Source organism: Coturnix japonica, chromosome 30 (assembly GCF_054131305.1).
Source record: "Coturnix japonica strain WE chromosome 30, WE-NBRP24, whole genome shotgun sequence".
NCBI classification, from domain to species: domain Eukaryota; kingdom Metazoa; phylum Chordata; class Aves; order Galliformes; family Phasianidae; genus Coturnix; species Coturnix japonica.
In genome coordinates this window covers 1,001,534-1,011,810 of record NC_140692.1, presented here as the reverse complement: position 1 = coordinate 1,011,810, position 10,277 = coordinate 1,001,534, and the positions used below count along the sequence as shown (strand labels likewise).

Below are 10,277 nucleotides of genomic sequence, written 5' to 3'. Positions count from 1 at the left end.
CTCTGAAGTTGCTGTTCTGTAGAGCCCCAAAGCAGTCGCTTGAGGCAGTTCAGGATTAGCCTGAGACAAACCAGCCAGCTGTGTGAACTGAGACCAATTGCACTTTTCTAGTCTGTGGCCACTGACAGCTTCTGAGAGCTACCAAGCGATGCAACCTAGCAGAATTCAGAAGGGAAACCAAGAGAGCCTACCTGAGCTCCACTGCCTTTAAATGCTCTGTGGAGAGGGAAGGGAAAGAGGGGAAAACAAACACCGCTCTACATCCCTTTGAGCCAATATACGCTTTGCCCTGGATTAGCTCTGGTCCTGCATAAGCTGGGCTTCCACAGCATGTGTTCAGGCGGTAATCAAGGCCTGCCTGGAATAACACAAAAAATAGAGAGAAACGTTTGCTTTAACAGAGTTTATGCCTTCTGATCATAACACTTCAGAAGCCTCAGAGGCTTCTTCTCCTGTGTATATTTTCATTCATCTTCTATTTTGCTTTCATTCAATGTGACCTCTCTAGGCAAATATTGTCTAAGACCATGAGTATCACATAAATGTGCAGATCTCAAGCTGCTCACTTATCTAGTACCCTTCGCATGATGCTTTATTTTCCTCAGCTGATCATCTACATTGTGTCTGTTGATTGTGCAACAACAGCCTGTTGGTCTCGATTACCTGTGAGAGGCTCTAAATTTGGCCAGGAAAAATCATTTAAGGATAAGTAATTATCTGGGACTCAGTAAGTCTTCCCATGCTTTCATAACAGCAGAGATACACACACACACAAACTCGTGGAACCCCACTGCTTTGCACAATCCTGTGCACACTCACGTGTGTCATGCACTGATTTCCCAGCCAGTCCTCGTAGGGTCTCTTACTTAGGACAGGAGTGCAGGGGAGCAGCCAGAAGCTGTTTGCATTCCCTGCTGTCTGCTGGGCAGCTTTGCTGGAGATGCTTGGGTTACTTTGTTTTTCCTTGGGAGGTGGGAAGGAGCTTTGGGTTGGAGGCACATCCCGTGCCAGAGCATCCCGATGGCACGTGTGGGGCACTGATCTGCAGCAGATGAAGGGGAGGAGGTCCCAGCACAGCTCTGCACCATGCTCTGCCACACTGGGCAGCTTGTTCCTGGCTCAGCAGTGCCATCAGACAAGAAGCAGGGAAGGAAATCAAGGATGGGGGGTACCACCAAACGCAGTTAGTGCATGCCTGTGCAAGACAAACAGACCCAGAGCTTGCGGGTTGTTCCTGCTTTTGTAGCATTTGTGTGCTGTAGCTGAGCAAAAGGTTCTGCTGCTTGAATCTTCTTCTGCAAGAGCCGCCTACCGGTAAATGTCTGCGGGGATGTACTTGGTGTGCACTTCTGAAGCCATTTGAGAACCTAGTCATTCTTGCTGCAGGACCCCTGTCTTCTGTTAAAAGCTGAACGGTCCCCAGAGCACCTGTTTCCATCAGCTACCACCATCCAAAGCAGCCAGCCTTCTTACAGTCACCTGGCCCAAACATCCCTTTTGCTCTACACTTGATTCCTGCAAGAGATGGGAGCTTGGCATGCACACTATCCTTCCAACACCCCATCCCAGCAGCAAGGGATCACAGCACTGGCACAGCTGAAACAAAAAGGGTGTGCGAGTTTCCTGTTAGCACTCAGTATGAACAAATCTACCAATGAGCAACACCGTGAGTCCCCACTCACCTCAGCACAGGTCAACCTGTAACCCCAGCCTTCCCCTATCCATGTACACACGCACACCCATGTGTCACCCTGCCTGCTTTGCACACCCCCATGCACGCACTGCATCGTGTGCCCTCCTTTGCATTCACAGACGTGTGCCAACCACCCCTGGGAACACGTACGTGCCTACACCTTCCACAAACACCCCTTTGTGTGCACCTGTGTGCAACCCAACTCCTCAGCACACACACACGTTTGTGCCACCCTGTCCACGCACTCACCACGTGCCCTCCAGCAACCAAGGATTGCAGAGATGCTCCAGACTGTGCCAGAGATGAAATATCACAGTGCTGGGACATGATTGATCACTAAGGAAAACACTTGGAAGCACATTCAATCTGTGGAAGCTGAAATTACTGGGCACAGTCAGCTTTCCTATGGCTCAGCTGGAGGAGGCGGGTGCTCTCAGACATCTGAGACACTCGCACAATGTTGGGATCATTCTGATGGAAACTATGTCTTCAGATATCATGGTTAAAACCATCCAAGATGATCATGCAGAGCCTTAGCTCTGGAGAAGCACTTCTTCCCCACCCTTCACTACTCCAAGCAGCTCCAACAAACTTCTCAGAAGAAATCCAGGCCAGTACAGACCTGGCAGACCAGAACCAAGTGCAGCTTGCAGGAGGGCAGTGCCCACTCCTTGCTTCCACCCTGCTCCAGCAGGTTAAGGAGTCTGAGCCTCACTGGCCTTTGACAGCTCAAGACTTTCATCATCTCATGACAACATTTCTCACTAAGATACACCTCAGGCATTGAATTCTCTTCTCACTACCTCCTCCCAGTCCTTCCCTAGGAACAGAAACCATTCAGATTCTACAGCAAACTACAGCATCTGCACTGCAAGAACACACTGAACCACCTGCAACAATGAAACGTGGTTTTGGAGAGTGGGTTTGAAAACACACCTTTAGACAGCTGTCTCCCTGTAGCCAAAAGGAAACCAAGTCGCAAAAGAAGAGTCCAGCCTGAAACATGCCCATGCTACTAGCCCAGGTTTTTCACAGTCAATGCAGAATCCATCCTGCTCTTGAGCTAACAAATGACCAGTGGGTCTCCTTTGCTCCACGCCTTCTCCTTCAAAGCCAGAAAAAGAAAGAATAAACAAGCAGAAGAAACCCAGACGTACCTTTCCACACACAGAGCAGAAAGTGGAACAGCAGTTGTCTCCTTCCTGAGACATGGTGGAGAGCATCCCAGAGGAAGCCCAAGTTCTTTGCTTCTCTCCACAGGGACTTCAAGCACTCTTGGCAAGAGCTGCTTTGGTTCTTTCTTCAACTGCTTCCATCACCAGAATCTCCTTTGGAAAAGGAACCCGAAAGAAAGAATCAGCAAATGAAAAAGAATGAGCAATAACCACTTTCCCAGTTTTCTTCTGACATGCAATTTAGACTCTCAACTCTGGCAAGGTCTTAAAATCAGCTGGTTACAAGAACTGTCCCACAATATATCCAGCTTCTGTACAGCTGCCGTTATTTCTGACAGCGAGTGTAATCACAGAATCATAGAATGGCCCGGGTTGGAAGGGACCTCAAGGATCATGAAGATCAATCACCTCCCTGTCCCTGCTGGCCATCCCCTCTTCTGATGGAGCCCAGGGGACCATTTGCTCTCTGAGCTGCAAGAGCACGCTGATGGCTCACGTTCTGTTTTTCATCCACCAGGACCCCCAGGTCCTTCTCTGCGGGGCTTCTCTTAAGGACTGCTCCTCCCAGTCTGTAGAAATGCCTGGGATTCCTCCAGCCCAAGTGCAAAACCTTGCACTTTGCTGTGTTCAACCTCATTAGATTCACGTAGGCCAACCTCTCGGTTGAGTTCCCTCTGAATGGCATCCCTTCCTTCCACTGCGTCAGCCGCACCACTCAGCAAACAGCAGAAGGTGCACTCCATTGCATCATTGGTGTCTCTGATAACCATGTAAAAAAGCACTGGTCCCAAGACAGACTCCTGGATGACACCACTTGTTATCGGCCTCCACCTGGACACAGAACCATGAATCACCACCCTCTGTCTGTGGCCTTTCAACCAATCCCTTATCCACCAGGTGGTCCACCTGTCAAATCCACATCCCTCCAGTTTAGAGATAAGGATGTGGTGGAGGGCCATGTCAAAGATCTTGCTCAAGTCCAGGTCAGTGACGTCTGTTACCTTCCTTTTGTCCACAAATGCCGTCACTCCATCATAGAAGGCCACCAGATTGGTTAGGCATGGCCTTCCCCTGCTAAAGCCACGCTGGCTGTCTTGGATCAAATGCTCATTCCTTATGTTATCAAGCATGTCTTTGAGGAGGATCTGTTCTTCACCATCTTCATCACAGTTCTACATATGAATCAAATAATTGGTGTTGGTGTCACCAAGAAAACCTTTGTCTTCTACTCCTGCTGCAGCTTTCACCAGAAGCAAAGGGAGAGGCCACCTCCTAGATCCAAATTTTAAGAAACCAACGCCCAGTAGGTGCCATCTGAAGTAAAATAGCAGAGAAATTAAGATGACTCTTCTGCATCCAGCTTTGATCACTTCTTCACTCAGGCACACCACCATGTGTGATCAAGGAGATGCTGCCTCTAGGCTGCATTCAGCTTACAGACTGTGTGGGAAATCACAGCTTGAACCTCTCATTAATCAGCTGAGGCAAGTGTTGGGTCAGCTGCAGGAGCACAGGTGAGAGTAATCTAGCTGTGCTCCAGTAAGGGGTGGACCTCGACTCCACCTCCTCTGAGACCTCATGTAAGGGCTGACCACCACTGAGGCAGCATCTCTTGGAGGTTGCTCCCCAGTTGAGACTGCCTCAGCTTTCTGATCAAGGTGGGTGAGTTTCCCTTTGCTAATAACCTTTGACTATTTACCACCATCTTGGTTAACATCTTTTTACTGGCCACCCTTACAGAGACCATAAGGGTTTGGGCTTCCAAACTCCTAGCAAGCATTTGGATCAGCCAGCTTCCTGCTGGGGAGCCCCCTGCATCACTGCTGCCTATTCTGGTACTGTACCCGCAGATGCTTCAGAGCTCATTAGCATGGACTTCCTTCCTCCCCTCAGCAGCTGCTCCTGCACTCACCTTCATTCCTACTCAGATACTGGCCGCTTCCAGCACCAGCTGACCTGCAATCCACAGAAAAGAAAGGTGGGAGTCATGCAAACGCACAAGCCCAAGGCTGCGTCACCACCACGTATGGCAGCCTCGGGAAGTCAGCTGCAACTACAGCCTTTGTCAGAATGGAGACAGGCACCGTCAATTAAGTGTGACCTCTGAACTCACTGCCACCATCAGAAACAGGCACTGAAATCGCTCACTTCACTGCAGCTGGTTATCTCCAAATTCTTTTGCTTTTGGGAAATGATGGACATGGAATTGAAGGACACCAGAAAATTGATACCTACTTCATTGTAGGTGGTCAAGCTTGGAAGCAAGACTTGAGCAAGAAAAGCTTCTCAGCTCCTTGTAAGGCACTAAGTGATGGGATGATTTCCCATCCCTGCAGAAATCCTGACCTCTGCCACAGGTGGGTGAGTGACACAAAAGTTGAGCTGCCCATTCAGAAGCACGTGGGGCAGGCCATGGAGCGGTTACATACCAACACATGAACAGGTACTTTCCCATCGCAAGGGAAATCCCTTCTCCCTGCCATGCCATGCCCACACCGCTCCTCAGGGCTGCACTGACAGCACAGACACAATTGAAACATCTTTTGTCATCATTGTGGTTTTTCACAGACCCAGACAATGAGATACTGGGTTGCTGTGTGGGCTCCGAGGCGGCACTGCCATTTCCAAGCCATTGCTTCCTAGGGGCACAGAAAGTAAAACACTTTAACAAAATCTCACCCAGAGATTGCTATTTTACCATTCTTCCATGCAAAACAGGAGGACAATACAGCGGATTTGTGCAGCTGCATCAACACCCCGGGTGCTAAAGGAATGCAAAGACAGAAATATCAAACCTACAAGGAGGGAAGCTATGTTTAGTAATATCTTTTCTCATTTACAACAGGCAGTTGGCACTCTGAAGGAAAATCCCAGGCCTCAAGTTCTGACAGTGCGGCAATCTGGTACGGACTCAGATGTGAGTGATCCAAATGGTTTATTCCAGGTTCTAATATCACTTCTGTGCATTCACACGTTTTCTCTCTTAACTTTCCCACAGCCTTCACATGTCCACAGAACATCCCACAAACTCTCCTTTACGGCGCACGTAGGCACTCATCCCACCAGAGCCATCAGTCATTCCTAGCCATGTGCTTCTCCTCCAGTCACGGACAGTATCACACGGCCATCATGCATCTTAAATGACTTAGTTTTTCTGTTCTTTCTGGAGGTGTCCTTGGTTCCTAGCCTTACCTTCTCATGCCGTTCATCTTGCTCTGCAGCTCCTGCTCTGAAGAGTCTTCTTATGTTCCCACGTGACAACTAGAAAATGAAGACACAGCCCCTGCCACCAAGGTCAGCTCTGCAGCACACGTTACCTGAGGAGCACTTGGCTACTCATGCAAACTGCACAGTGCCAGGAAGATTGTTACATGTTGCACTTCTTCTTCTCCTGGCTCAGAAATTAGTTTTCCTACCTAGTAAATGTGAAAATAATAATAATTAAAAAAAGAAAACAAAAGTCTGACACAAATCAGACGTGATTGTTACTATGAAATTCTGGAGGACAAGGGATTTAACCTCTCTATGAAGAAGCTGACTGCAAAGGACTAAGAACAGCCATGATCACATTGAGAACTTGTGGGTAAAATTTGGGACTGAACCAATAATGGGCTTCTGGAGGTGAGGGTCTGCTCCAGGCCCCCTGGTCAAGGGAGCCTGTTGATGGGCCCTGCTTACTGCAGCTACCAGAAGCACTGCGCTCACTGACTCTCAACTTGATGGGGGATTCCGGTCAGTCTGGGAAATCAGCATGGCTGGCTGCAAGCTGTCTGAGACTGCTGGAGTGCACTGGGAATAACTTTGTGGGCCAAGCATTAAGCACACCAAGCAGAAGGGAAGCATTACTGGACATGCTGCACAGCAGGGGTTAAGACTGGAGGTGGTCAGGGCTGTAGTGACCATGCCCTCCTAGAGTTCCTCATCTCAAGGAATGCGGGCCTGGCAAAAAGCAAAGTCAGGACCCTGAGCTTCAGGAGAGTCAGCTGCAGGCTGTTCAAAGAATTCTTGGACGAGGGACACTGGAGAACTGCTTTTAGGGGCAAAGGGTTGAAACATTCCTTCGTCTGCACCCCTGTGCAACCCAACTCCTCAGCACAGCCCTGTGCAAGCACACATTTGTGCCACCGCGCCCACGCACTATCCATGTGCTCACACACACTCACACAACCACATCCCTTAGTGCAGCCCTGTGCGCACACACACTCACACATGTGTAACCCCTTCCTTTCACTCCCACAGTGCACACACACACCGGTACCACAATGTCCTTGTGCAGCTCCAACACTCTGCACACCCCTGTGCACGTACATATATGTGCATGCTCGTCCTTGCACACATACCCACAGACCTACACACACCTGAGCAACCCCACTGGTTTGTGCACTCATGGACACAAATGTGTGTACAACACCATCCATGCACAAATACACACACAAACACACACACACACACACACACAATCATGGATCCCCACTGCTTAGCACAATCCTGTGCACACTCACGTGTGTCATGCACTGATTTTCCAGCCAGTCCTCGAAGGGTCACTTACTTAGGACGGGAGTGCAGGGGAGCAGCCAGAAGCTGTTTGCATTCCCTGCTGTCTGCTGGGCAGCTTTGCTGGAGATGCATGGGTTGTTTTGCTTTTCCTTGGGAGGTGGGAAGGAGCTTTGAGTTTGAGGCACATACCGCGCCAGAGCATCTCGATGGCATGAGGGGGATCAGGGCCCCTCTATTGGTTACCTCGGTGGCTTGCAGCAACTGGAACTTTCCCCCTTTTGGAAGGGTTCACCTTGGTGGTTGTTTTGTGTTTTAATTCTTTCACTCGTGCCTGATGTAGATGAATCCACGGGGGTACCAGATGATAGAGACCATGGTTCCCACGATCGCCTATTGAGAAAGCTAAACAACGTGAGTTCCTCCCGACTCATATAATCAAAAATCTCAACCATAAAAAAGAGACGTCTTCGTATTCAAGCAAATGACAACAGTAAGACCATGCATGTTCTTTTGTTGTATTTCCTGTGTAATCATGGGGAGGATATGAAGAAGTGGATCCACTGATAAAGAAGTGCAGAATCCACTTCTGCACTTCAGGCACAAGTTCCTTAGAATTGGAAGAGAACCTTAAAGGCCATCTTGCCCAGCTCCCCTGCAATAAACAGGGACATTCACAGCTAGATCAGGTTGCTCACAGCCTGGTCATTAGTCATCCCGGAGGCAAAACACACACTGAACGATTTCTCCCTGCAGTCATAAATCCTTGGAGACAACAGCATTGACACTGCATGTTACTGAAGCAGTAAAAGAAATTGCTCTTGTAACTCTCCTTGTGTTAAGGAAAATGATGATAAAAAGCAATGGAATGCTTTGGCAGGACACCAAAACCATTCTCCTTCGTTGATATCTGCTGCAATGGAACCTTCCACTGGAAGAAGCCCCTGATGACTTGTCACCCCATAGTGGTGAGCTTTAGAAGCAGGATTGCTGCTCAATCGAATGAACTGGAGCTCCTTAGCATCTCTTACATCCAGGAGGGGTGTGATCAGACCCACCTATCACCTTCAGGCGCGCGCTTTCTGATACCCTGTCTGACTTCACTGTCACTGTGCCAGCATCCTCAGGCTTAACCTGCTTCATTGTCAGTGTGCAGCAATTGCCAGCGTTCTTGATGTCATTGTAATTGTTGGTGTAAAGGAGGTTGCCATTCAGGAACCATTCCACGTCCTCGTCATCATGGGACAGCTCGCAGGAGAAGACAGCAGAGCTCTCTTCTTCAATTTCCACATCCTGCAGGTGCTTCGTTACTTCTACATTGCGAGCTGTGGGGAAACAAGGTGAACTGTTACCACTGTTACTATAAATCATACTGGGATGTGGTAGAATGGTTGGACTAGATGATCTTTGTGTAATCTTCTCAGTGGAGATTATACTTTTATAAAGTTAGCAGGAGAGAATGGCAGAAATCAACCTCAAGAAGAGAAATCTGAGGTGAAATAGGACATGGAAGAGGCCACCCTCCCTGCTCATACCTTCAGCTGTCAGCGTGGCCTCAGTCTCTGCAATTCCTGCCTTGCACTTGTACACACCAGCATCATCGGGCTTCAGCTTCAGAATTCTGAGCTCTGCTGAATGCTTATCCCTCTTGATCTTGAACTTCTCAGAGGGTTCAATGGGTGTGTGGCCCTTGAACCATTTCAACACCTTTGGAGAAGGCCTGAAGTCACAGGACAGGATGACAGAATGACGTTCCAAACCTGTCTTGTCCTCCAGCTTCCTGGTGATTTGTATATGGTAATCTGCAAAGCAGGGGTGGAAGAGAAGAAAGGATGAGGACAATTGGAAGAAGAGGAAAGTCTCTTGCATCTATTCCATTCCATTTCATTTCATATTCACATCGGTTCTTTGAACCACTCTAAAGATAAAACAAATGATTGCCTATAGGGAATGCCTTTGACTACATTTCCATAAAGTAACACTGTATACTATATACCAAATGCAAGGTCCAGCTCTTGCTTATTAAACTGCTCCCAGTTGAGGCAATTATTCAAATAAGAGTGAGTTGAAAATATAACAAATACTTCAGGATGTGAATGGAGACTCTTACGCTGGGGACAACAGCAGATAAAAAGCCTGGAAGTTTCTTTCAGATGAAATCAATGACAAACTGCATCAAATTTAGGTGCTACCAAACTCAAACTTGTCTACTTCAGAAATACAATTAATTTCACCTGATTTGACTTCTTTGGTATAGCCAAGGACAAAACCTCAGCTCTGTAGATCTGAATAGTAAGCACATTACAAATATTCAAACAGATCTTTTACTGAGATGCAGCTGTCTCATTTAGTGTCCAACGACTTTGAACTGGAAATGGAGGAGACCCTCCAGAAACACACACAATATTTCAAAGACCCCAGTGAAGGAAGACTGTACGTTAATTAATTCTTCATCTTCATGATGTAAACCAAGCCAGGATATGTTACCTCTGATGAGCAGACTGGCTGTGGATTTGGATTTGCCAACTGAGAACTGACTGGTGCCTGTCATATCAGTGGTGGTTTTCGGTATGCTCAGCCGGTGGATGGTGCCTTCTTGCTGCATAATCAAGTTTCTGCCAGCCTGTAAGACTTCCCCACGTAGATACCACTTGGGAGGTTTGACAGAAGGAATGGATATCTCGCATTCAAATTTGGCTTCTTCAGGCTCAGTCAAATACTCATCACACAGCTCCTTTACAATATTAACTGATTGCTCTTTAAGAAGGATGGAACAAGAGAAAGCAGAGATTTAGAAGGAATGTAAAAAACCCTTACATTATCACCCTACTTACTCACGTCAGCATTACTGCACATGAACACTACACCTATCAGCTCAAAATGCCTTAAAACATCATTAAAAAATAATAGAAAGA

At 47.8% G+C, this 10,277-nt stretch overlaps 1 protein-coding gene across 1 annotated transcript; it reads right to left on the bottom strand.

Moving 5' to 3' along the window:
- Positions 1 to 8,837: 8,837 nt before the first annotated feature.
- LOC146755753 (obscurin-like) lies at positions 8,838 to 10,074 on the bottom strand. The gene is made up of 3 exons (XM_085525233.1): positions 9,850 to 10,074; positions 8,898 to 9,164; positions 8,838 to 8,851 (listed from the first exon to the last, which is right to left on the bottom strand). The coding sequence occupies exons 1-3, from the start codon at positions 9,965 to 9,967 to the stop codon at positions 8,838 to 8,840; spliced, it is 399 nt and encodes a 132-aa protein (XP_085381359.1). The 5' UTR covers positions 9,968 to 10,074.
- Between the last annotated feature and the right edge of the window lie 203 nt (positions 10,075 to 10,277).